General features: G+C 67.0%; 2 protein-coding genes across 4 annotated transcripts; one reads left to right on the top strand and one right to left on the bottom strand.

The window, feature by feature from the left end:
• Positions 1-664: 664 nt before the first annotated feature.
• OBSL1 (obscurin like cytoskeletal adaptor 1) lies at positions 665-17,430 on the top strand. Its single transcript, XM_069781202.1, has 27 exons — positions 665-755; positions 1,954-3,054; positions 3,817-4,086; positions 4,304-4,564; positions 4,888-5,193; positions 5,292-5,576; positions 5,670-5,945; positions 6,081-6,353; positions 8,873-9,145; positions 9,503-9,778; positions 9,860-10,132; positions 10,473-10,748; positions 10,979-11,254; positions 11,344-11,619; positions 11,877-12,158; positions 12,915-13,190; positions 13,328-13,603; positions 13,693-13,959; positions 14,120-14,389; positions 14,472-14,738; positions 15,052-15,318; positions 15,675-15,787; positions 15,953-16,106; positions 16,208-16,369; positions 16,522-16,626; positions 16,755-17,021; positions 17,270-17,430. Exons 2-27 carry the CDS (start codon positions 2,013-2,015, stop codon positions 17,275-17,277), a joined length of 7,077 nt encoding a protein of 2,358 aa, XP_069637303.1. The 5' UTR covers positions 665-755; positions 1,954-2,012; the 3' UTR covers positions 17,278-17,430.
• A 153-nt stretch (positions 17,431-17,583) lies between these two features.
• On the bottom strand, positions 17,584-23,190 carry TMEM198 (transmembrane protein 198). 3 transcript variants are annotated; one of them, XM_069781203.1, is made up of 5 exons: positions 23,071-23,190; positions 20,589-20,839; positions 19,906-20,481; positions 19,462-19,670; positions 17,584-19,007 (listed from the first exon to the last, which is right to left on the bottom strand). In XM_069781203.1, the coding sequence occupies exons 2-5, from the start codon at positions 20,749-20,751 to the stop codon at positions 18,861-18,863; spliced, it is 1,095 nt and encodes a 364-aa protein (XP_069637304.1). In that variant the 5' UTR covers positions 20,752-20,839; positions 23,071-23,190; the 3' UTR covers positions 17,584-18,860. The 3 variants fall into 3 exon arrangements, with proteins under 3 accessions (XP_069637304.1, XP_069637306.1, XP_069637305.1); XM_069781205.1 differs by having other exon boundaries at positions 19,480-19,670; XM_069781204.1 differs by lacking the exon at positions 23,071-23,190 and adding an exon at positions 21,615-21,902.
• Positions 23,191-25,563: the final 2,373 nt, after the last annotated feature.

Raw genomic sequence — 25,563 nt, 5'->3', positions numbered from 1 at the left:
CCAGCTGGAGACTCTGCAGTAGTGCCAGGAGAAGGATCCTGAGGTGCTGTTTGGGCTGGCTGGCTGCGCACTGGCTCCTGGGGCAGGAGGGGCACAGGCTGCAAAGGGGACCCAGCGTGTCCTACCCTTCCTCCCACTGCTGTCTGCGGGGACAGTGCCAGGCATCCCCCCTCCAGGAGCCCTGCCTGCCCTGCGGGGTGGTGGGCAGCCTCCGCACCCCCTCCACTTCTCCTGCAGCCCAGTGTCCCACATAGCGTGGCCCGTACGGCGCATCCCATCCCCTGCAGCCTGGCATGTCACGCAGCATCCAGCGCAGCACATCCCACCCCATGCAGCATGTCCTCCGTGGCATGCCCCGTCCCGTTGCAGCCTGGCATCCCACGCCGTGCACCCCAGGCTGTGCACCCTGCACAGCGCGTTGCCTCCTGCTGCTGGCTGACCCAGCACCAAGGCACAGCCGGGTTTGTGGCACCCCAGATCTCTAGAGGGGGAGTGCTGCCTGCCCGCTCTGGGCCGGGTGGCTCCTGCCGGGCTGCTATACATAGGTAGGCCAGCCCTGCCCCGGCGAGGCGCTGAATGGAGCAGGCTCAGTCTTATCAACCCAGCATGTCATCAGAGGGTATTTTTGGGGACAGCAGCTGCAGGCATTTGTAACGTTTGGTCCCTGCGCGCTGACACCCGGGAGCGGAGCTGGGGGAAGCAGCAGGAGCCGGGTGCCAGCACTGGGAGACACGGGGGAGAGGCGGCGGAGCGAGGTGCGTGTGTGGGGCAGGGGACTGAGCTGTGGGGCTGCGTGGGGCAGGGCAATTGGGGAAGGGGGTGGTTAGAGGGGGCAGCTGGGCGGCCGAGCCATCAGGGCTGTGCGTGTCTGCGGGCGCTACTGTGGGGTGGCCTGTGGGTCAGGGGAGTGCGTGGCCGGGGAGGGGGCTCTGAATGGATGCACTGTCCCAGGGGTAGGGGTCTGGGTGAAGCTGGCCCTGGTCCCTGCTGCTCCTTGGGGACCAGCCCTCTCCCACTGTCCCCTCTGGGTCATTCAGGGAGTATTTTTATTTCTCTTCCCCCTGCCGGAGGGAGGCAGAGATGCCTCCGCCCCAGCCATGGTGCGGGCAGAGGCTGGGGTGCACTCGCTCAGAGGAGGCACGGAGCACCCTGCCCCGCTCCTGCCTGTGCTGGTGGGCACGGTTACCCGCAGCACTGGGGATGAAGGCAGTGCCCTCCGAAAGCAGGACCCATCTCCCCAGCCTTCCCTCTGCCCCCTGAGGCTGATAATTTCCAGCCGTGGCTTTCAATACCCAAGGGCCGGATCCTGCCTGTGGGACCACACTCTGGAGGGGGGACCTGCTCCAGGGGCAGCCCCGCTTTGCCCCAGGGCATGGACTTGCAGGGTGACCACTGGGCGCAGGGGGGGTCCCTGCCCCTCTGAGCCCGGGGGGGGAGCACCCAGGTCCGGCCCGGTGCCTCCCACCCGCGACAGCCCCGTATCAGCACCTGCCTTCTGAGCCAGCCCAGATGCTGCAGGAATGCGGCTCTGCCACCACCCGATACTGCAGGAATGCCCCGCGGGTGGGGAAGGGGCAGACTGGGGCCTGTCCTGCCTCCACCATCCCCAGCACCCGGCAAGCAGCTGCCTGCGCTCCCCGTCTAGGCGGGGGTCCCCCGCCGCCGGAGCTGGGGTCCCCTCTGCGACCCTGGGGCAGGCTGTGGGAGCCCAGGCCCCTTGGGGTGCAAAGAGTCGCCTTTTGTTCCCTCTTCTATTGCTGCTGGGCTGGGAAATGGGTGATTCAGGCTGAGACAGGAGAGTATCCAGTGGGGCTGGGGTGCTCAGAGCGAGGGTGGTGCTTCTGCAGCATGGGGTCCATCGCTCTGGGCACGGGTCCCTCCTGGTGGTGCTCCACACCGGTCCCTTTGCTGAAGCCTGAGCCCCCACCCCGGTCCGTCTGTGCATCCCCCCAGGCTGATGATCTCCACTGCTGCTCCAGCCAGCCACCTGCCGTGACCCTGAGGAGGTGGTGATGGAGGGGTTCGGGGGAGCCCCCAGGTTCCTGGCCTACCCGCGTGCCTTCACAGTGCGAAGCGGCACTGACGCGGTCCTGAGCTGCCAGATCACAGGTGACCCCCGGCCGAGCATCCTCTGGGAGAAGGACAAGACCCCAATCGAGCCCTCGGGCCGCTTCCATGTGGAGGCCAAGGGGGACCTGTACAGCCTGCTGGTGTCCCGTGCCACCCCTCAGGACAGCGGGCTCTACGTCTGCAAGGCCAAGAACAGCGTTGGCGCGACCTACGCTGCTGCTACACTCAAGGTGGAGGCGGGGGAGCCCCAAGAGGAGGAGGGATGCTCGGGCGGTGAGGCGCCTGCCTTCCTCGTTGCCCCCTCGTCCACACGGGTGTGCCGGGGGGAAGACGTGATGTTCACCTGCAGGGTGTCCGGGCAGCCCTGCCCGGTGCTGGAATGGGAGAAGGATGGGCACAAGCTCTCTGACATCTTCGAGAGCAGCCACTTCGCTGTGGGGCAGGAGCCGGAGGACTGGCACTTCCTGAAGCTGTTCAGTGCCCGGCCCCCGGACGGGGGGGTGTACGTGTGCCGGGCACGTAGTGGCTCACGGGAAGCCCTGGCTGCTGCCGTGCTCCTGGTCGAACCCCAGGTGCTGCCGGACGGGCTCCCCAATGGCTCTCCTGCTGATGGCCCCGAGCCACCGGCGGAGCGGCAGCAGCGGCGGCGGCGGCACGCAGAGGGACGTCGCGCGGGACCAGAGACCTGGATGCCCAATGGTGTGGTGCCGGCCGGGGTGCCGAGGGCCAAGGCGTTCGCCGTGAGCGTGGGGAAGCACGCCAAGTTTCGCTGCTACGTTACCGGCAAGCCCAAGCCAGAGATCGTCTGGCAGAAGGACGGTGAGCCCCTCGCCCCTGGCCGCAGGCACCTCATCTACGAGGACCGGGAGGGCTACTTCATCCTCAAGGTGCTGTACTGCAAACCCCAGGACCAGGGGCTGTATGTCTGCACTGCGTCCAACACTGCCGGCCAGACCCTCAGTGCAGTGCAGCTCCAGGTGAAAGGTAGGAGCGTGCCCAAGAGCTGCCTGGGGCGGACGGGTGCTGGTGGGGTCCAGGGCTTTTCGTCTGGCAGGGATACATCTGTGTGTGAGCCCAGCATCCCTGGGCTCCCTCCTGCCCTGTGCATCTGGGGTCACCCCAGGCTCCTCCGGACAGAGCTGCGGGCTGGAAGCAGGGGATGCTGGGCTCCTCCGGGGAGCTGTGTCCCCCTCCGTGCCCCTTTCTCCTTGCAAACAGAGAGGTGGCATCTCTGGAGGTCTGCGGGCATCCAGCCACGAGCGGGGAGGGGCGACAGTGCCTTGGTGACAAATTCCCCTGGAAGTGCTGAGTGGTTTTGGCGGGCAGCCCTGCAGGGCACGGCTCCAAGCGTCTGCGCTGGTGGCAGCCCCATCCTGCAGAGCCGCCCTGCCAGCTGGGGACAGCCCGTGGCTGGGGTGACCCGGCACCTGGTGCATCCCCCGCCTGCACCCCGCCTCCCCTCTGCTGAGATGGCTGCCCCTGCCTGCTAGCATGCATGCTCCTGCGTCCCCCAAACTCCCTGCTGAGATGCTGGGGGCATTGCTGGGTCTCCCCAGCCCAGGCCCTGGTTCTCTCCACTCTGGGGGATGTGCTTCCCGGGGCAGTGCCCGTCACACGCAGGTCGGAGAGGGGCAGAGAAGGGCCAAGGGCTTGGTGCTCTTTGCGAGCTGGGAACGCCCTGAGCGAAGGGCTGCTGGCGGATGCTGTGCCCTGCACACCCTCAGCGCCCGTCTCTCCTGGCGGCAGAGCACCGGCTGCGGTTCCAGGTGCAGCTGACAGACGTGGAGGTGGCAGAGCGGGAGGACGCCGTGCTGGAGTGCCAGGTGCCGCTGGAGACCATCCCCACAGCCTGGTACCTGGAGGACAGGGAGCTGCAGCCCAGCCACAAGTATGTGATGGAGGAGCAAGGCGTGGTGCGGCGCCTGACCATCCGCGACGCCCGCACCGACGACGATGGCATCTACCTCTGCCAGATGAAGGACAAGGGGCGCAGCATCGCCGAGGTCTCCGTCCGAGGTGAGGGTCAGGTCTCTGGCGGCGTGGCTTTGCCTTCCTCTCCCCCTCCTTGCCAGGCTCGGCACTGCATCAGCCCCCTGTGTCAGTCTTCCCACTGTTTGGCCATGGTGCCTGCTGCTGCCCCTCCTCAACCTCACCCTCCTCCCCTCTCCCACCCCAGGGAGCCCACCCTGCTCCTCAGCATCCCTCCTTGGCCCTCATGCATCTCTTCCCACAGGGGTGATCGCAAAGCGGCTGCCGCGGAAGCTGGACGTGATGGAGGGGGAGAACGCTGTTTTCTGTGTGGAGACGCAGGAGGTGGTGGAGGGGACCTGCTGGAGCCGGGACGGGCTGCAGCTGCGAGAGTCACCCCACATCGTGCTGAAGAGCTTCGGCAGGACGCACCTCCTGGTGCTGGTGCACGTCACCCGCCAGGATGCGGGCATCATCTCCTTCGCTGTCGGGGAGTCACAGACGTCCTCCCAGCTCCGGGTCAAGTGTAAGCCCCAGGCTCAGAGGGGCCCCACATCTGCCATCCTGGCCATTCATGGGGGTGACACGGGGGAGAGACGGGATGGGCACCCACTATGCTGGGGACATGACGCTACGGTGGCTTTTTGTGGAGGGGGGCTTTTAGCAGGGCTCCAGGGCCCCAGCCTTGCTGGCACTCACAGATCCCTGTAACCAGCACCATGCTACACGGGAGCAAGACCATCCTCTCCATCAGAGAGAGGATCCCCGGAGACACACTCAGCCCTTCTGCCACCCCGCCAGGAGCCTCACTGCCATCCCCAAGCAGGCAACACGGGCTGTGACTTGCAGGTGTGAAGCGTGACCCCCCGAGCGCGCCGGTGGCAGCCGAGATGAGCGTGGCGGAGAGCAACGCGGCCCTGCTGACCTGGTGCCCCGCGCCCGATGCCCACCTCCGCCCCCCCAGCCGCTACCTGCTGGAGCGGCGAGAGGCTGCGGGGGGCGAGTGGGTGCAGTGCCTCGCCACCGACCTGCCCGGCCACGTGCGGGTGCTGGGTGACAGTGTGCCCCGTGAGGCCGACTACTGCTTCCGCATCTGCGCCGCCAACGAGCACGGCAGGAGCAGCCCCGTGGAGTTCCCCGGCTCCGTGCATCTCGGTGAGGGTGCTGAGCCGGGGACCCCCACCTGGAAGCCGGCTCTCCCCAGAGGCCAGCCAGGATGTCGTGCCACGGCACTGAGTCCGGCTGTGCTCCAGCCCCAGCAGCTCGCCTGGAGAGGGGTCTGCAGGATGCACGGGTGCGGGATGGTGAGGACGCGCGGTTCTCCCTGGAGCTGTCGGCTGCGGTGCACGGCACCTGGATCCTCAACGGTGCCAGGCTGGGCGAGGAGGAGGAGGAGGGGGTGGGTGGCCGGTGCAGCGTGCAGCGCCATGGGACGGAGCACTCGCTGCTGATCCGGGGAGTGCGGCTGGCCGACAGCGGGGCCCAGGTCACCTTCGTGTCCGGTGGCGTGCGGGACTCGGCCACGCTGCACGTGCAAGGTGAGTGGGGTGCTCACCCAGAGGTCCTGCCAGAAGAGCAGCAGGGGCTCTCATGCTGGGCGATGCTTCTCACCCCTCCACGACGTCTCTCAGCTCCTCAGGTCTGCATTGCCCCGGTGCCCGAGGCCGAGCGCCTCCGGGAAGTGCCGGAGGGGCTGCCCGTACTGCTGGAGTGCCAGGTGTCCCCCCCGGGTGCCTCCATCTGCTGGCTGAAGGATGGCGAGGCCGTGCCCCCAGACGATGTTATTGCACTGCAGGCGGAGGGCTGCGTGCGGAGGCTGCTCCTCCGCTCGGCTGGTCCCTCGGACACCGGCGTGTACACCTGTGATGCTGGGGATGATGCTGTGAGCTTTGTGGTGACCGTGACCGGTGAGCTGGGGACTGTGTGTGGGAGCCTGGACCCCACCTCCTGACAGTGCTCCTGACCCTCTTCTTGCCCCATTATGGGGCCGACAGCTGCTGTCAGTCGGGTGCCTGTACTGAGCCCCGTGTTATCCCTGGCAGAGGCACCGGTGAGGATCGTCAGCTCTAACGAGGAAGCCCCCCATGCCTACGCGGCCGGGCAGCGCGTGGAGCTGTGGTGCCAGCTGTCCCGCCCGGCGGCCCCGGTGCGCTGGTACAAGGACGGGGAGGAGGTGGAGGCGGGCGAGAACCTGGTGCTGGAGCAGGAGGGGCCGTGGCGCCGGCTGGTGCTGCCCTGTGCCCGGCCGCAGGACGCGGGGGAGTTCGTCTGCGATGCCGGAGGGGACTCCGTCTTCTACACCGTCACTGTGGCAGGTGGGTGATGCAGGCAGGTTGGCAGGGTCACACCTTGGGGGGCTTGCTTTGGTGGTGCAGGGTGCCACAGCACGTGTCGCTGTCGCTTGCTGCTCTGGGGTTGGGGATGCTCCTCAGAGATGCTTTTGTCAGGTCCTCGTCACAGCAGGTCGGGCAGGTGGGGTCTTTGCAGCAGCTCTGGTGCGCAAAACCACGCAGACTGACTGGCAAAGGGGACAGCTCACACTGCTGGTCTGAAACACTTGGGTGCCCGAGGGCTGGCACCCAGCACCCCCACACCAGGTGTTTGCCGGAGCTCTCCCACGGTCAGTAAACAAGCCCTCCTCTGAGTTCCTAAAAATAGTGGGTACAAGTGCCCAGCAGCTGGCGTGGGGTGACTCACGGTTGGACATCACTCTGAGGGCCGGTGTTAATTGCTGACCTGAAAATTAGCAGTTGCCTGGATACCGACGACTGGGTGGTGTTTGCTGGGTGTGAGCGGGGGATGGCATCCCATGGTGGCTGCCCCGGCCATGGAGCGGCTGCTGGCGTCTCCAGCCGGCAGAGGATAATGAAAGCTGAAAGCAAGTGAAAGACTTCCCCTTGCTGGCCCTGAAACCCACAATCCCGCAACCACAGGAAGGCGACCGGGGGCAGAGCTAAAGCCTGGTTAAAAGGCTCCGTGACCACAGCAGTAAAGCCTCTCCACAGTGTTAATACGTGGCAAAGGGCCAGAGTCGATGGCAGAGGATGTAGGAATGAAGATGGGATGAGTGCTAAGAGATGCTGGAAGAGACAGTGAAGTGGTGACTGCTGGGAGGGTGAAGAAGGGAGGGGGTTTTGTGTGATAAAGGCAAAATTGCCAGTGAGAAGGACGTGCAGTGTGGGCTTTGGGCAGAGACAGGAGGCATCGTCCGCCCTGCAAGGGTGCGGGGCATGGAGAGCTCGGCTTCCCTAGCGTGGGAGGGGGGAACACCATCTGCTGAAGCTCAGCCTTTCGGCTGAGCAGCTTTGCATCACTTCGGCAGAAGGGTCTTAGAGACGCTGGCTCAGTTCGATCAGGATTTGGCCATCGGTGTCACCGGCAGGGCTGGGGGTGGGTGCTGGGAGGCTCAGGCTGGCACCTCTCTGGCACGAGTGCCGGGCTGGCTGCTGCAGTCAGCGCTGGTGTGGCACGCCTGGGTTTCCCCGAGGCATCCCAGCTATCCTCCATGGACTGCTGCGGCATGGAGCCCTCCTGCCTCAAGCCCGGCCACCCCCGCGTGCCTCTGGGTTTTCCGGCAGCTGCCGAACGCTGGGGCTCCCTCAGAGCCGGTGGTGGGGCTGGGGCCAGAGCGGTGCTGCCTGCCGAGGGCTGGCACATGGCCCCCTCCTCGCTTCAGTGCCATTCAACATCTCCAGCTGTACTTCAGCGATGTGATTGCTTTTAGCAGGCCCAGGGAGACAGGCAGCCGCCGAGCGTTTGATCAGGGAGCCGGGCGGATGCAGGCTCAGCGTGGTGCAGGTTGAATGCTGCAAACTGGCTCCGTGCCACTTTCGTGCGCTGCAGGGCTGCGGTGTGCTGCTGAGCCTGGGCATCGCGGCTGGAAACTGTCTGGGAAGTTTGCAGCCCGGATGCCCAGCACGGGGAGCTGCAGGCCGTGAGAAGGGCAGGTTGCCACTTGGCCTCCAGCGTGCTCTGGTGCCAGCTGTGCCCTGTGCCTGCCGTGCTTGCTGAGCACCCATGGCAGAGTCCAGGCCAGCTACGGCCCGCTGCAATGTGTGTGGCCGGGCAGGCAGTGTTGGCTGCTGCAGGCCGGGGCCACATCCTGACCTTCTTCCAGGAGACAGGAGGGCTGGTCACCTATAGCTTGTACTGGGAGCCCCTCTCTAAAGAGAGATTCCATTCAAGTCAGGGGGGAGATGTGAGCAGTGGCACACATTTCGTATGTAACCTATTAACGGTGGCATTTAGTGAGCACTGCAATCTGGCATGGGGTCCCAGGTCCCCGTGAGCTGGAGGGATGGGGCTGCTGGCTGCAAGCGAGCCATTCGCCTGTGCCACAGTGTTGGTAAATGCCAAGGCTGAGCTGAGACAGAAGCACCAGCTGGAACCCGGTGGCCTCCGAAATGGGGAGACAGGCAGAGGGGTGGGCGTCCTCTGGTAGGGCAGCCACAGGGGCTGGTGCTGACACCACAGATGGCAATTAGCAGTGCTGGGGCTTGCTAACAAGGCACTTGCCTGCTTGCATCCCCCCTCCACATTGCTCAGCTCTGTCCTGGGTCAGAGCAGGGCAGGTACCGTGGGAGCGAGGGGACGGCACCAATTTACAGCCAGCTGGAAGCCAGATGCTCCTCCTGGGTGCAATGGGTGAGGAGAAGAGGGAGCCCCAGCCAGGGCCGCCCAGCCACTTGTGCTATGTGGGGTGTGGATGAGGTGGTGCCTTCCAACCTTAAAGCCAATGAGCCGGTGAAGCCATCGCTCTATGCAGGGCTGTGACTGCCACCATCACCTACTCTGGTCTTTACATCCTGGCTGAGTCCCGTGTCTCTACCAGCAGAGGCACCGGTGAGGATCGTCAGCTCTAACGAGGAAGCCCCCCATGCCTACGCGGCCGGGCAGCGCGTGGAGCTGTGGTGCCAGCTGTCCCGCCCGGCGGCCCCGGTGCGCTGGTACAAGGACGGGGAGGAGGTGGAGGCGGGCGAGAACCTGGTGCTGGAGCAGGAGGGGCCGTGGCGCCGGCTGGTGCTGCCCTGTGCCCGGCCGCAGGATGCGGGGGAGTTCGTCTGCGATGCCGGAGGGGACTCCGTCTTCTACACCGTCACTGTGGCAGGTGGGTGCAACGCACAGCGACGGCCCTCTGCCCCTTCTACCTCTGTCCTGGCTCCCTGCTCACGCTGCCGTTCCACAGGCAGCTGCAGCACCTCAGCTGCCCCTCGCCTCCTCGTGTGCGGCTCCTTGCCCGTGCCCCTGGGCTGGAGGGGGATGTGGGCAGGGGCAGGTCAGCTGCTCTGTCTCCTCCTGGAGCCCTGTGCCACGCTGCCTGCCCATGGGTTATGCCACCTCACACCCCAGCCCTAGTGCTCCCTCGCCTTTCGGCTACTAGCGCTGCAGGGCTGGGATGATGCCGGCCACAGCCCCAGGTCAGGTAGAATGGAGGCCAAGTGACACAGGGTCTTGGTCCTCTCAGCCCCACAGGTCCGCATTGCCCCGGTGCCCAAAGCACAGCAGCTCCAGGAGGTGCTGGTGGGGCTGACTGTGCTGCTGGAGTGCCAGGTGTCCCCCCCAGATGCCCCTGTCCGCTGGCTGAAGGACGGCGAGGCCGTGGTCCCGACCGAGGTCCTGGCCATTCACTCAGAGGGATGCTCGCGGAGGCTGCACATCCCCGCAGCCGTGGCATCCGACTCGGGGATGTACACCTGCGATGCCGGGGACCATGCTGCCAGCTTCAGGGTGACCGTCAGCGGTGAGCTGCCCGGGGGTTGCCCGTCCTCATGTGGGGCTCACCTAGTACAGCAGCTAAGCCCCGCCATGTGTCCCCCGGCAGATGCACCGGTGAGGATCATCAGCTCTAACGAGGAAGCCCCCCATGCCTATGTAGTGGGGCAGCGTGTGAAGCTGTGGTGCCAGCTGTCCCACCCGGCGGCCCCGGTGCGCTGGTACAAGGACGGGGAGGAGGTGGAGGCGGGCGAGAACCTGGTGCTGGAGCAGGAGGGGCCGTGGCACCGGCTGGTGCTGCCCTGTGCTCGGCTGCAGGACACGGGGGAGTTCATCTGTGACGCCAGGGATGCGTCTGTCTCTTACCACGTCTCGGTGGCAGGTTGGTGGCACAGCAGGGATGCCCTTGGAAGGGCAGTGCTGCCCTGGCTCTGTGCCATGGTGTCCCCAGCCCTGCTCCCTGCCCTCAGCATCGCAGAGGAGGGAGTGTGGCTGCATCACCCTGGGGCTGGTGGGTGCCCCCCTCCAGCCATGCTGGGCTGGCACTGTGTGCCCGCCGCCCCTGCCCTCAAGCAGCTCCTGCCCCTTTGCACTGGGGTGAGAGGCTGCAGCATCTATGCAGCCCCATGGGGACAGGGATACAGGTGACTGTAAGTAGGGACAGCAGAGCCAGGAGCAGTGCAGAGAGCAGGTCTCACACTCTTCCTCCACATCCCCGGCAGAGCCACCAGTGAGGATCCTGCACCCTCTGCAGCGCTCACTGGAGCTGCCGGTGCAGGCACCAGGGCGCGTGGAGCTGCGGTGCGAGCTCTCTGTGCCAGAGGCTCCCGTACGCTGGTTCAAGGACGGGCTGGAGGTTGACGAGACCGACAACCTGCTGCTGCTGGCGGAGGGGGCCTGGCGCTGCCTCCTCATCCCCCAGAGCAGCGCAGAGGACACAGGCGAGTACATCTGCGAGAGCAAGGATGAGGCCGTCTCCTTTGACGTCAAGGTGTCAGGTCAGTGGGGACCCAGGAGCAGGGACACACTGACAGGGCTCTGGCAATGGGGTCTTTCCCAGCCTGGGCGAGGGGGACCGGCTCCTCTGTAGTGGCGGAGCCGGTGGGTTCCCACCCCCCAGGTGCCAGGCCACCCAGAGAGGGTGCTCGCCTGAGGCTGGCAGCAGAGGCGTCCCCGGGGCCGTGTTGTCCCTGCGCTGCTTTGCATCACGGCCACACCGTCCTTGCAGAGCCGCCGGTGCGGATCCTGCAGCCCTGCAGACCTCTTCCTGTCGTGACGGTGTCCCCGGGGGAGACGGTGGCGCTGGGCTGTGAGCTGTCCCGTGCGGATGCGCCTGTGCACTGGGCCAAGGATGGTGTCAGGCTGGAGGCTGGGGGCAGCCTGGTCCTGGAGGAGGAGGGTGCCCACCGCCGCCTGCTCATCCCCGCGGCCCGAGCTGAGCACTCCGGAAAATACATCTGCGATGCCGCCGATGACACGGTGACCTTCACTGTCCAAGTGTTGGGTGAGCAAGAGGCTGGGGGAGAGCCTGGTGGGGGATACTGGATGCACGGACCCCAGAGACCCCAGCTCCGTTGGTGTTGGGTGCTGCAGACCCGCCGGTCAGGATCCTGGAGAGGGACGTCCTGCCGACCCGCCGGCATTGCTGGGCCATGGAGGACCTGGTGCTGGAGGTGCACCTCTCGCACGCCCACGGGGAGGTGAAGTGGTACAAGGACGGGGAGAAGCTGCAGGACACGGGGCGTGTGCGCCTGGAAGAGGATGGGGCACGCCGCTCCCTCGTCATCCTGGGCGCCACGGGCAGGGACGCAGGGGAGTATCTCTGCGACACCGGCGATGACAGCATCGTCTTCTTCGTCACCGTGGAAGGTGAGCGGGAGGTCCCGGGGGGGACAGCCAGCAGGGCGAGGACCGAGGTGGGTCCCTGGCTGCTGCCAGGCTGGTGTGGGGCTGGGCTGGGTGGCAGTGGGCACAAGGAGGCTGGTGGGGAGCGGGCTGCACCCACGCAGGCGCTCTGTGGAAACCCCTGCGCTGCCTGGCTGCAGCTAGAGGAGGTCCAGGTAGATCTGGCCGTTGCAGCATCCAGCACAGGCTGCTGCTCACCTGGTAACAGCCTGTCTCTCCAGTCCCAGAGCCACCGGTGACCATCGTGGGCAGCATGGGCGCTGCGGAGCATCAATACTTGGTGGCCGGGGAGGACCTGGTGCTGGCTTATGAGCTCTCCCGTCCCGACGCCACTGTGCGCTGGCTCCGGGATGGCCAGGAGGTGCAGCCGGGTGAGCGGGTGCAGGTGGAGGCCAGTGGGGTGCTGCGGCAGCTCACCGTCCGTGGAGTGCAGCCCAGCGACTCGGGGTGCTACGTCTGCGATGCCGCCAGCGACCGCGTGGTGATGAATGTGGAGGTGTTGGGTGAGCTGGCAGGAGCCCAGTGCCACAGGGACCCCCCAGCACGGTGGGATCGTGCCACAGCCCTGGGCGGGGGGAGGGGATGTCTCTGTGACCCCGCTGATGGCCAAGGCCAGGGTGGCAGCGTGGCAGCGGAGGTCGGGACCCCTGTCTCCGACCCCGCAGGAGCCGTTGGTCGGAAAGGGACATGTCAGGGTCATGGTGAGATATGTCCCTCCCGCCTCCTCCAGCCAGGGGCTGGTTAAATTTAGCCTTGGCCGGCTCCCAGGCGCCGCTCCTCCTGCTTTGGCTGCCAAGGGCTGAGCTCAGCCTGGACCCTTATCAGCTGAAGATGGAGGGCTGGGGCAGGGTGGGAGAAGGCCTGGCACAGGCAGGTGTTCCAGCTCCCCAGCAAGGTGCTCGGTATGGGGGACGCACCAAAATTAAGGGCCCCAACCTGGCAGCTGAGCTGCCTGTGCCGGGAGGGATGCAGGAGCGATGGGCTCTGCCGCCATCCCTGACTTGGGCCCCTTTCCCGAGGGGACCCTGAGCTGCCAGATGCTGCCAGCCGGCACACCTGCCCCGCCGGGACCCCCAGGCTGGTCCCACCGGCACCCCCAGCTGGTCCCACCTTGACCCCCAGCCAAACGCACAGCCCTCCTGCCCCATGATGACTCACTGTGGGCATTGCCACCTCTCCGCTCGCAGCGGTCCCGTCCCTGCGCTGCCCCGCACCACGGGGACACCCCTGAGCCCTGCCTTGTCTCCCACGCCCCCCAGCCCAGCCCGTGCGCGTTGTCAACAAGGAGGAAGCGCAGAGCCCACTGGAGGTGCTGGAAGGGGACAGCGTGACGCTGGTGGCCCGGCTGTCCCCGGAGACGGCAGCCGTGCAGTGGCAGAAGGATGGACAGACGCTGCGCTCGGGCGGGCGGCTGCTGGTGTGCAGCGAGGGCCCCGTGCGCAGCCTCACCATCAAGCAAGCGGAGCTGGGTGACGGCGGCATCTTCCTCTGCGATGCTGGTGACGATGAGGTGCATTTCACGCTGCACGTGAAAGGTGAGCCTGGAGGTGTCCCTCACCCATGCCGGGGGGCAGGAGCTGTCCCCTGCCCTGCGCTGGGATGCTTCATGCCCCCATCCCATGCTGGTGCCACCGGAGGGGACACGGCTGAGCCCGGTTCTTCCCCGTCACAGAGGCGCCCGTGCTGTTCGTGAACAAGCAGGAGGAGCGGGAGAAGCTGCTGGTGCTGGAGGGTGGCAGCGCCGTGCTGTCCGCCGTCGCCTCCACGGAGCGAGCCGATGTCACCTGGCTGGGCCCGCGGCAGGCGGCGGTGGCCGGCGAGCGCTGCGAGCTGCGGCGGGACGGCCGCGTGCACAGCCTCGTCCTCTGCAACGTGGCCAAGGAGGATGCCGGCGTCTACACCTGCCTCTCCCCCCACGACCAGATGCAGTTCGACGTGAGCGTCCGAGGTGGGCGGTGGGGGGGGGAGTGGGGGTGCCTGGGACCTCCCCCCCCCGTGGCGGCAGTGGGTGCCGACACGGGGGGTTTGGCCATGCAGAGCTGCGGGTGAAGTTCCTGCGCGGGCTGTCGGACGTGCGTGCGCGGCAGGGCGAGCGGGCGGTGCTGTGGTGCGAGCTCTGCAAGGCGCGGGGCGATGTGGTGTGGCGGAAGGACGGGCGGGTGCTGGTGCCCGGCCCCCGCCTGCAGATGATGGCGGAGGGGCGAGAGCGCTCGCTGGTGCTGAGCCGCGTGGAGCCTGAGGACGCCGGCGAGTACTGCTGCGAGTCCAACGATGACAAGACGCTGGCGATGCTGACGGTGAAGGGTGAGCTGTGCCCGAGGCTCGGCCACCTCCCCGGGGACCCCTGTGCCACAAGGGCGGTGGGGAAGCTGGGCATGGCGGTGGGGGGGGGGTGTGCGGGGACGCTCAGTGGCTCTGCAGGACGGGGGGTCCCCAGCGCTGTGCCCTGATGCCCCGGTTGTAGTCCCCAGGGTGGTGGAGATCATCACTGAGCTGCAGAGCCTGACGGTGCTGGAGGGGGAGGATGCCACCTTCAAGTGCCTGGTGTCCCCCGAGGATGTGGCTGTGACCTGGCAGCTGAATGGCCAGCCCGTGGTCCCTGGCAAGCGGCTGCGGGTGACAAGGAGCGGGCTGTGCCACAGCCTTACCCTCCAGCAGTGCCAGCTGGGCGACGCGGGCACCGTGACGGCCAACGCCGAAGGGCTGGTGAGCACGGCCCGGCTGAGCGTGCAAGGTGAGGGGGAAGGAGCCGGCCGGGGCACAGCCCGGGGCACAGCCCTGGGGCCGGCCACTGACCCGGCACACGGGCCGTGCAGAGGCGCAGGTGCTGTTTGTGCGGAAGCTGCGGGACGTGGTGGCGGAGGAGCAGGGGGACGTGTGCCTGGAGGTGGAGGTGAGCCACGAGGCCGCCGAGGTGCAGTGGCTGAAGCAGGGCGTCCTCCTCCAGCCGGGCAGCAAGTACCAGCTGCAGGAGTCGGGGTGCCGGCGCACCCTCACCATCCACTGCCTCGGCCCTGGCGACCGCGGCACCTACCGCTGTGAGAGCCTGCACGACCGCACTCAGGCCAAACTCTGTGTGGAGCGTGAGTACCATGCTGGGGACAGGAACGGGGATGGGAAGGGATGGGGATGGGCATGGGGATGGGGATGGGGATGGGGAGGGCACCTGCCTGCTGCAACTGTGCTGCAGGCTGGAGGAGGGAGCGTGGGCAGAGCTGGTACTTGGCTGGAAGGGGTGGTCGAGCAGAGGGGTGAGCGTGGGGGTCAGGGATGGGCAGGGGTGGGAGCCTGGTAAAAAAGGCTGGATTTAGGGGATCACTCCAGCAAGCACAGACTGGGGAGCCAGGGGCTGTGAGGTGGAGCAGGCACCCACTCGCAGACATGGGTCCCTTGCAGCCCGGAAGGTGTCGATCCGGACACCGCCGGCAGATGTGGAGACCTTTGAGAAGGAGACGGCCACCTTCCACCTGGAGCTGTCTCACCCCGGCGTGCCCGGGGTCTGGACGCGGGATGGCATCCGGGTGAAGCCCAGCAGCACATGCCGGATCAGCGCCATGGGCTGCGGGCACAGCCTGACGCTGGAGGGGCTGACACTGGAGGACTCAGGCACCGTCACCTTCACCGCTGACAACCTGCGCTGCAGTGCCCGCCTGCTTGTGCGGGGTACGGTCACCAGGCCAGGCTCGGGGGGGTACATGGCACCAGTGCTGCCTGTCCTGCAGCCATTCAGTCCCAGGGGAGATGCCAGGGCTCAGCTGGGCCACTCCAGGCACGAGCTGGCAAGTGTCCCCTTGTCCCCTGGGAGGAGATGTGAGCTGAGCAGTGGGGAGCCCCTGGCCAGGGTCTGGGTGCAGAACCAGCTGGGACACCAGCAATGAGTGCTTACCCATGGTGGTGCCCCAGGAACTGCCACCCTTGCCCCATGCCGAGATGCCCTGGGCACAGCTCCCTATCGCCGCAGGCCAAAGCCCACGTCTTTCCCCTATCAAACCTTCCTGCCCTCTGTCCTCCCCCCTCAGAGCCTCCAGTCACTATGGTGAGGGTCCCGCGGGACCTGGGGGTTCCGGAGACGGGGGTCGCCACCTTTGAGTGCGAGCTGTCTCGCCCCAGTGCGGAGGTGAAGTGGTTCAAGGTGAGGGTTCGCTCCAATTGCCTCCAGCAGTGCCCAGCCGCATCGTCCTCCCCGTTTCACCCCCCTGGCTGCTGCCATCCCTGCTGGGGCTGCAGGCAGCAGAACGGGGGGCAAAGCAGTGGGGTGCTGCCTGCTTGCACCCCTGAGCATGCTCTCCCCGGGCAGGACGGGCAGGAGCTGCGGCCGGGGCCCAACTGCCGCATCTACTCCGCGGGTCGGCGCCGCGTCCTGCAGCTGAGCCGCTGCGAGCTGGCCGACGCCGGCATCTACACCTGCGACGCGGACGACTGCCGGGCCTCCGCCACGCTGCACGTCCAGGGTACAGCCACCCAGCTCCCAGAGGCACGCGCACCCCCAAACCTTGTGCCACCCGCTCCCCCTTGCCCTTGGCCGCCCTGGCACCCTGCCCCTCGCCCACAGAGCGCCAGGTCCGCATCGTGCAGGACCTGCAGGATGCCCAGGTGCGGGAGGGTGACAACGCCGTCTTCACCTGTGAGGCATCGCACGGGGACGTGAAGGCCGAGTGGTTCCGGGACGGGGAGAAAATCAAGGTCTCCAGCACGGTGAAGATACGGCAAGAAGGTGGGGGTGCAGGCAGCCCCACACCTGATTTGGGGCTGGGAGGGGGCAAATTCAAGCAAAGGGGTGTTTGTGTGGACAAAGCGGGGGTCTCTGCCCCCTGCCTGCCATGGGCGCCCATCACCATCCCCTTGAGCCTGCCTCTCCCTCCCCAGGGACCCGGCATTTCTTGCTGCTCTGCGGCGTGCGCCCTGAGGACGCGGGACTCATTCGCTTCGAAGCCGGGATGGCTGTCTCAGAGGCCAGCCTGCAGGTGGAAGGTACTGGCACGGGGCGCGAGAGCTGGCTGGGCTCCAGCACCAGGGCTGGGGTGCACCAGGGTCAGCTTGTGGGGTCCCCACGGAGTCTGCTCACCCCACTATGCTGATGGCTCCCCCCTGCCCGCCAGCACTGCCCATCCGGATCGTGAAGCCGCTGCGGGACAAGACAGTGCTGGCGCGGCACAAGGCGACACTGGAGTGCACCGTGTCCCACGCCCGGGGCCGGGTGCGCTGGCTCCGCGGGGACACCGAGATCTTTGCCGGTGACAAGTACGAGATCTGCAATCTGGACTGCTACCGCACGCTCATCATCCACCGCGTGGGCCCCGAGGACGAGGACTCATACACCTGTGACGCCTTCGATGACCGCTCCACTGCTCGGCTCCTCGTGGAGGGTGAGGGGGCACCCTGAGGGGCACCACTGGGGGCTGGTGGTGGCACCATGCCTTGCAGCAGAGGGACACCAGGGTCCCTCCCTGTCCCCATGCCCCACTGCTTGCAAGGGTCTGAGCGCTGGGGTGAGGGGAGCAGGCTGGATATGGGACCAGGGGTCGGTGCCCACCTTGTCTGGGACACCCCTTTCGGGTGCCCCGTGCAGGTCCGGGGATGCTGCAGCTCTCCCTGACTCCCATTGTCCCCACAGGGAGCTAGAAGCCAGGATGCGGCACTCAGGGGCTGCACACAGACAGATGGACACCACTGCTGGGAGATGGGGTCATGCTTCCCCCCGGAACGTATGGACACACAGACACCAGCCCCAGCCTGCTCTGCCCTCAGGGCTCTGCATTAAACATTTTTTTCTGACATGGCTTCTTCCACCCCAGCAAGCTAGGGTCCCGTTAGGAGAAGGGACAGTGGCACCCCTCTGCATCCTGCCCAGCATCCCTGGGGAGCCCAGCCCTCAGGAGCCCCCTTTGCCCCTGCCCCCGGCGCAGCCCCCGGCCCCACACACCAGGCTCCGAAAGGCTCTTTACTGTGCGGCCATGGCCTCAGCAGCATTTGGCACATTTACAAAAGAGACTGAAAAGGGGGACGGCGGCGTGGCGCTGTGGGGACAGGGGCACCTGGCAGAAACATGCAGTTCCTGGGGCAGCAGGGCCAGCCGGTCTGGGCTGGAGGGGGCTCCCAAAGCAGGAGGGGCACCCCGGTCCAGTCTCGCCACCACCCTGCCTGCCTGGCCGTGGGGAAGTCCTGGCTCACTCCGTAATAAATTAATACAAATCACAGCAAGAGAAATATATACAAGGCGGGAGCCTCTGCCCGCAGCGGCGCTCTGGGCAGGGGCTCCCGCCCTGCCATGCCCCAGCCGGAGGCTCAGCCCAACCCCAGGGCCACCCCCTGGCCACTATAAAATCCAGTCGCCAGCAAAACAGCGACGGCCTCTGCAGGGGTCCCCGCGTCCCTGAGGCAGCCCAGCCTCTGCCCAAAGGCTGGACCCAGTGTCCTGTCTCCCATCAAAACATTTTGGAGGGGGATGCACGCGGTGCACCCCACCAGCGCAGCTCCTGCTGGACAGGCACCACTTGCCAGCATCACCCCGGAGACCACCTGGCCCTGGCAGCCTCTGCCCCAGGACCATCCCGGTCCAGCTCGGGAAAAGGGGAGGGGGGAGGCGAGCTGCTCTGGGGGGCAGGGAGGGTGGCTAGGGCAGGGGGACCTTCTGAGGAGGCAGGTTTTGGGAAGCGCTGCCTGGGAGCTGCTCTTGGGGCCAGGGTGGGATGGGGCGCACATGCTCGGGGGAGTCCCTGGGGGGCAAGGGCTGTGGGACCTGCTCTTTGAGGAAGGGACGTAGGGCACAGGCACTTGGGGAGTTGCTGGGGGGTGCAACGGGGTGGGGGCAGGCGTGGGGAGCTGCTCTCGGGGAAGGGGGGCTCAAATATGGGGAGGGCAATGTTGGGATGCAGGATGAGCATGCCCGGGCCGTGGGGAAACACGCAGCAGCGGGGGCTCAGGGAACCCTCGCCCCAGCAGAGCCGCTCGCACCACACATCCACGGGTGCTGGTGTCACCGGTCCTTGGGCTGAGTCCCTGCCGGAGGGCTCCCTCAGCACCTCCAGGCCCCGCGGGTAGCCAGGGCTTGCCCAGGCAAGTCCCATGCGTCCCCAGGAAGGGTCTCCATCTGCAGCCCCAAGCTGCACGTGGCCACCCGGGGCCAAGGGCACAGCCCCACCTGTCCCAGGGGGTCTGTTGGAGCAGGCTGGGGTGCTGGTGTCGCTCGAGGTCACTGGGTTGGCTTATACCCTCACGGCAGGGCCAGAGCCCGTGGTGAGGGGCACGGTGGAGCTGCAGTCATAGTCCAGGTCCACCACGGCGTGGGAGCTGGTGATGAGGCTGTTCAGGGACGGCCCCGTCTGCCGTTCTCGGAAACTCTGGATGTAGCTCTGCTCGAGAGAGGGGGGCGGACAGAAAGTGAGGGGGGCTCTGGTCCTGGCACACTCCATTGCACCCCACCTCACCTTAAGCTCTGCAGCAGCCCCCCAGACCCAGCCCTGTGCAATCCCACCCACCCCAGCACTTGGGCCCTCCAGAGGCTGGCCACAGCAGGGTGCACAGCCCCATCCCTTCCCTGGGCACACGCTTCACACGTTGCCCGACACCTGTTTCTACTGCGGCCGCAGCGCTTTTGGCCACCAGTTTACATTTGCTTGCAAAGGCTGACGTGCTCCATGGTGGGCACATCCCAGCCCCTCCTGAGCTGCCCCATCCCCGGGATGCCCCGGCCTCGCCCGTCGAGGAGCTCGGATGCTGGCTGGCCCCCGGGCACCTCTCCCCTCTCTGCCCCAAGCCCACCTACATGGAGAAGGAAGGGCCGCGGAGGCCGGGGGAGATCTCTACCCTGGGTGCGGGACTCACGGGGGAGAGCACGTCCCCATCGAAGCGGCGCACAGGGTTGGGCTTGCGGCGGTAGGCAGGCTCGGGAGGGTGGGCTTTGTGCTGGTGGGGCGGTGGGTGGTGGGGTCTCCTCTTCTTCTTCTTCTCCTTTCGGTCCTCCCGCTGCTTGATGCGCATCAGCTGCACACGGCGCTGCTGCCGGCTGATGATCACTGTGGGGCAGATGGGCCTGTGAGCACTGGGGAGCACACCCAAACCAGCCCCGGACCCAAATCAGCCCCAGCTTTGTGGACCCAGGCCTCCCCTTGAGTGCTGTGCCCCTGTAAAGTCCCAAATCCCTTATTTGTGCATGCAAACCAGGTGCCGGGAACCTCCACCCCAGTCCCCCGGTCCCCCAGCTCCTGTACCCACCCTGGGCCACGTTCATCTCCCCCAGCCCCCACACACCTTCTGTGTGGGAGTAGCCCTCGGCCGTGACCTTCCACTGGACCAGGACGCCCAGCACGGTGAGGAGTGGCCAGACGCCCAGGATGACCCAGCTGTACCAGCACACGGGGCGAGCAGGGGCCACCTTGATGCGCTCGTAGATGTACTGTACCAGGAGGAAGAGCTCGATGAAGTAGTCGACGGTGACGGTCATGATGGCGCTGCCAAAGACGGCGGTGGAGAGGGTGGTGAAGAAGCGCTGCCACTGCAGGGTGAGGACGGCGAAGAGCATCCCCACACCCAGGAGGAGCGCGATGGGGATCCACACCGTCGGTGGGTGGTAGAACTGCTCCATCACCACCAGCGTGGCCACCGCCAGCAGCAGCCCCAGGAGCAGCCCCACCATGAAGAGGCCGACGCTGCGCACCAGCATGGTGACCAGGCCGCACAGGACCCCGATGCCCAGCCCGATGCCCACCGAGGCCTCCACGCTCAGCTGCGTGTCCAGCACCCGCTCCTTGTAGCACAGCATGAAAATGATGATGGAGCCGAACATCAGCCCCGTCAGGAACATGACGGCCTTGAAGCAGCGGTAGCCTGTGGACAGACCACCGCAGTCAGGGGGTGGATGGCCAGCATCCCCCCAGCTCCCCCCTGCCCTTCTCCCCACTTGCCCCACCAGCTGCCAGGCTGGCCTGGCTCACCGAAGAAGCAGTAGATGATGCCGAAGAGGCAGCACATGGCACACACCACCGAGGGCACCACCTGGTAGCGACGCTCGATTTCCTGCTGGCAGCTGTGCCCCCACTCCTGGCCCGGCTCGTGCGGCAGCAGCTTGAACCGCAGCGTCTGCACAGTTGCAGTCATGGCTCTGGGGACTCCCGGGAGAGGCCTCAAAATCTCCACTCCTGCCCCATGGCTTGCCGGCAAAACTGTGCTCCGGCACCCGCCCCAGCTGGTGAGAGAAAGAGAAGGGAGATGGAGGCACCGCCGGCACGTGTCCGACGGCGATGCCCACCACTTGGCACCCAGCCACCAGAAAACCCGCTCCAGCCCCTCGCTGTCTGGGTGGGAAGGAAGGGAACAAGGGAACAGCCTCATCTGCGGGGGCTGCGGGGGCGCAGACCATCACCCAACGGGTGACTGCAAGGATGTACCATCCCCAGGGAGGCAGCCCGCACCCCCGGGGAGCTTCACTGCCGGGACGCGGTGCTTTACAATTTGTCTGTGACTTCAATTTCCTGCCCCTGGCTCTCTGGCACCCTTTTCCTGCTCGATTAAAGGGAGACTTCCACTACCTGGTATTTTCTGCCTGTGAAGTAATTATGCTCGGTAATTAAGTCACCCCTCAGTCTTCTATTTTTATAGGCTAAACAGATTGAGCTCTTAAAGCTTGTACTCCAAGGCATTTTCTCCAATCCTCTAATCATATTTCTGGCTATTTTTCATCCCTGCTCCAGCTCCCAGTGTCCTTGTAAAAACAAAGCGGGCCCCCACACTGGATCCAGCCTTCCCACGCTGACCCACGGGGCCGGAGGGGGACTGGCCCCGGCTGGTGCTGCCCCTTACCCGAGGGCTCACCCATAATGCCGTGGCCGTGCCCGGACACCGAGCAGGCGGTCGCCGGGCCCCCCGCAGCGCCTACGCAGATGGAGGGGTCATAATCCCCCGCAAAGACTGATCCAGCTCCAGCTTAAACCTAATTAGAGTGGCCGTCTGCCTGCTCCCACCTGGAGCCAGTTCCAGCATCCCTTTGCTCCCCTGGTCCCTTTCCAGGCTCGGTTGGTTTAGGATGGGTTTATTGTCACCAGTTGTCCCTGGGCCAGCACCAGTCCTTCCAAGTGCCACGTTAAAGCAGCCGGCTCAGGGTGGCTCACAAAACCAGTGCACCGAGAAGGGGCAGGGAAGGGGGCAGAGGCTGCAGTCATGGCTCCCCATTGCTCGGCACCTCGCCGCTGCCCAGGCCGGGCTCCACCGGCATCTCTTCCCCCGCCATGCCACCGGCCTCCTCCCTCCCTCCGGCTGGGGAAGGAAACACCAGCCAGGGCAAATCCCCCCGTGGAAGCCGAGCAGGGTTGCCTAATCCTGGGGAAGCAGACGGGCAGGGAGCGGGCAGCCCAGCACTGGGCCCCTGCCCACCCTGGCTGAGCCCCCGGGAGGGATGCTAAGCAGGATTGGACTTTAACCGCAGAGCCCAGGAGCGACGCGCCAGCCCCGGCTGCCCCGGCGGGGACGGGCGATGCCGCGTGGGGTGAAAGCAGGGCTCTGCTGGCCGGCGGTGCCCGGGGGGCTGGGGATGGGGCACGGCACGGCCAGCTAGCCGGCGCAGGCATGGCATGGCATGGCACGGCGTGGTACGGTAAGGCATGGCGTGGTACGGTGAGGCATGGCGTGGTACGGTAAGGCACTGTGTGGCACGGTACAGCACGGCGTGGCGTGCCATGGCTCGGCACGGCCGGCAAAGCGGAGGGAGGGCAGCGAGGTGCTGCTCTCTGCCCCGCAGCCCACGCCGGGCCGGGGCCAGGCCGGCGGGGAAGGGTCGCCTGGGAAAACCCGTCTCCGGCAGTGTTGCGGGCAGGGTTGCAGGCAGCCTCGCAGGCAGCTCCCGGCGCCCATTGGCGCGGGCACTGTTGCTAGGGGAGCCCAGCGCCTGCTCATTGGCGCCGGCACTCACCCACCTGCTGCCGCCCTCCCCGCAGCCCCGGGCTCCCCGCCGCGGCCTGCCCCGGGCCCCCCGCCCTCCCCTCCCTGTCCCGGAGGGCACGGCGTGGCGGGGGCCCCGGAGCAGCTCTCGGGGGAGGGTCACGGCCCCGCCACGGTGCTTCCCGCCCCCCCCGGCTCCCGCCGCCCCCCCCGGCCGTTCCCGCTGCCCCCCCGCCGGGCTGCCGGGGCCCCGGGCCGGCGGGGCGGGCGCGGCGTTGCTAAGCGACGGCCGCAAGGGCCGCCGGGGCGCGGGGCCGCTCCGCCCCTCTCTTTGTTCGGGGCGGGGGTCCCGGGGGCGCTCCGCCGGGCCCCGCGCGCGCCCACCCCGGGCCCCGCGCGCTCTCTCCCCGGGACGGGGGCCGGGAGCCCCGGTGCCCGAGCCCTTCCCCCGAGGGGCCCGGCGCGCCCCCCCTCCCCCGCCCGCCGGACCCCCACGTGCCGCCCCCACCCCCTGCGGCCCCGCCCCGCCCCGCCCGCTCCCACCTGCGCTCCCGGCCCCGCAGCGGCGGCGGCCCCGCGGCGCCCGGCGCTCCCGGCCCCGGCCCCGGCCCCCGCGCATGCTGGCGGCGCGGCCCGCCGCGCGGTGCTGAGCGGACAGCTCCGCCTGACGTCACCGCGCCGCGTCACGGCGCCGGCCCGGGAGGGGGCGGGGCCTCTCCGCGAGACGGGGGCGGGGCCTCTCCGCGAGACGGGGGCGGGGCTTGGGCGGGGGGAGGGGCGTGCGCCGGGGCGGGGCGGGGGGGCGGGGCGCCCGAGCGTGCGGCGGGCCGCGCGCCGGGCCCGCGGGCTGGTCGCCGCGCTGGGGCGCGCGCCGGGGCGGGGCGGCGCGCGCGAGGCCGCCTGTGCCGCGTGGCGCGCAGCGGCCGCGAGGGCTGCGGGGCCCTGGGCAGGGCGCGCAGGGGACGGAGCGGTACGGCGTGCCGGGGCGGGGGCGTGCGGGAGGGGCGTGGGTGTGAGGGCCGCGGGAGGAGAGCCGCGCGTCAGGCGCCCACAGGGCCGTGCCGGGCGGGACCCACGCCGCGGAGCGCGCAGAGGGCCGTGCAGCCTGCGAGGGGTCTGCGCCAGGGCCACGGGGACTGCAGCGCCCGAGTTCCGAGGGGGCACCTGTAGAGGCTGCCCACCCGTGCCCCTGCGAGCGGCCGGGAGGTGCAGGCGCGGCGGGTAGGTGTGAGGACATGGAGCTCTGCGGCAGCAGAGCTCCCTGGAGCTGGCACCTCCCGGCTGCGGCGCCCAGAGACCCCCGGGAAATGCTGGCAGGGAGAAGTCTCTTGGCAGCAGCGGCCGTTCCCCTGGCAGCCCCTTCCCAGCCCCACGCCAACGCCGGGGGGAGACAAAGGCGGGAGCTGCAGCTGGCGGGGGGCTGCGAAGGGGCTGCCGGAGGAACGGCGCCCCTGCCTGCCGGCTGCTTCCCCCGCGGGATCTGGGGCCAGGCACGGGGGCCCTGGGCTCAGCCACTGCCCAGGAGAGCCCTGGGGAGGTGTTTGCTCTGCCCGCAGCTTCGTCTCCATGCAGTTTTCCTGAGCTCGGGGTCTCACGTCTGAAAACTTCGGCGCTTTCTCCGATCTGCACCTGTATCTAAACACAAGCTCTGATCAACAGGGCCGTTTCAGAATGAAACCTCTCTTATCACTCATGTAAAATTATCTGGGTTTGTATGAGGTGACCAATATTAAATATTCCAACCTGTAAAGGAAATCAAATATACCTATTTCTAACATGTTTCTCTGTGTACAGAAAACAGGCGACTTCGGTTGTTTATGATCATGCCTGCTTTTTGGCCTTCGTCCATGGAAAATCTCTGCTCATTTCTTACTTCTGCATCTTTTCCCTTCTGGCATCTCCTCGTCCCATCGCATTCCCTCGGTTTCTAGTTTTTATATGTTCTTCATTAAACTGCCGTCCACGTGACCGCCTTTGCCTATTGCTTGTCTTGGCCTATTCAGGAGAAAAAGGCCTATGAAAATGAGCCAAGCTTGGATGATGGTCCCGTATCTCTAGGGGGTGGGATGCTGCCAACCGCTTCCTGATGAAAACAGGCTGCTTTGTTCCAGAAAATGAAAGAGACCCTGGAGCCGAGCGGGCTCCCGCCTGCCCTCAGTGGCCTGCCATGCTCTGCGGCTGCCGGCGCTCCCCGGGGCAGGCGGGCTGTGTTTCATGGGGAGGGTGGGATGGGCTCCCCACCAGCCAGAATAAACCCAGAGGCACTTGAGAGCCCCGACGTCTGCTGGAAGCAGAGCCACGGGCTGGGAATGGGCAGAAAGGCCGCGTCTTCCTCCTTGTCCTTATTCAGCAATGCCTGGCGCTGAGCGGCCGTGTAGGGCTGCTGGCCTTGCCGCTTCTGGGTTGGATCATTCCCGTGCCGAGGAGGCTCCGCATGTGCGGCAAACTCTGCCCTGAGCCGGTTCCTCCAGCTCTGTCCGCCCGGGGGCTCTCTCCGGCAGCCAGCGGGACGATGGCTGTGTGCCACAGACAGCTCGTAGTGGGATGGTGACCTGGCCCAGGCTGGCGGATCCCACCTCCTTTGGTCCCGTTTTGACTCGCTGGGATCTCCTGCTGCTCTGCCCGCTCTCCTTCTGCCCCAGGACGGTTTGCTGCTCTGCATCCAAAGGTCTTCCAGCCGCCGCTTGCCCTCCTGCACGCCTGCTCCCCGGGCACCCACCATGCCCAGCTGCCTTCTGCAGCCCGTGGGCCGTGCTTTGCTGCTCCTGGCCTCAGACCCATCCACCCACCTACCCACCCACGACCACCGGTCACCTCCTGGGGACACCCAGGAAGACTCCAGCGCCGCTGACCACAATTTCTGGAAGACCCCCAGGCAGCGAACATGGCACTTCAAGACCAGCACGAATTTACCAGCAGTGTGGGCTGGGCTGTCCCGGGTGGGGGACGGGGACGGGGACAGGGACGGGGACGCAGCGGCTGTGCCCGGCCGGGACCCCCCGCGCTCCCAGCCCCGGGAACAAAGGGCCGGCTGTG

The sequence above is a fragment of the Haliaeetus albicilla genome, chromosome 4, assembly GCF_947461875.1.
Source record: "Haliaeetus albicilla chromosome 4, bHalAlb1.1, whole genome shotgun sequence".
In the NCBI taxonomy this organism is placed as follows: Eukaryota; Metazoa; Chordata; class Aves; order Accipitriformes; family Accipitridae; genus Haliaeetus; species Haliaeetus albicilla.
The sequence above is the reverse complement of the archived record's forward strand: the minus strand, read 5'-3'. Positions and strand labels throughout refer to the sequence as shown.

What these genes read in the sequence shown, in the direction of transcription:
- OBSL1 (XM_069781202.1), top strand. Translation starts at nt 2,013, where the DNA reads ATGGAGGGGTTCGGGGGAGCCCCCAGGTTCCTGGCCTACCCGCGTGCC. An exon ending in GGCCAAACTCTGTGTGGAGC is followed by an intron (nt 14,739 to 15,051) that starts GTGAGTACCATG and finishes GGTCCCTTGCAG; the next exon opens with CCCGGAAGGTGTCGATCCGG. An exon ending in GGCCAGCCTGCAGGTGGAAG is followed by an intron (nt 16,627 to 16,754) that starts GTACTGGCACGG and finishes CCTGCCCGCCAG; the next exon opens with CACTGCCCATCCGGATCGTG.
- TMEM198 (XM_069781203.1), bottom strand. Translation starts at nt 20,751, where the DNA reads ATGACTGCAACTGTGCAGACGCTGCGGTTCAAGCTGCTGCCGCACGAG. An exon ending in CATCATCTACTGCTTCTTCG is followed by an intron (nt 20,482 to 20,588) that starts GTGAGCCAGGCC and finishes GTCTGTCCACAG; the next exon opens with GCTACCGCTGCTTCAAGGCC. An exon ending in GGGCTACTCCCACACAGAAG is followed by an intron (nt 19,671 to 19,905) that starts GTGTGTGGGGGC and finishes TCTGCCCCACAG; the next exon opens with TGATCATCAGCCGGCAGCAG.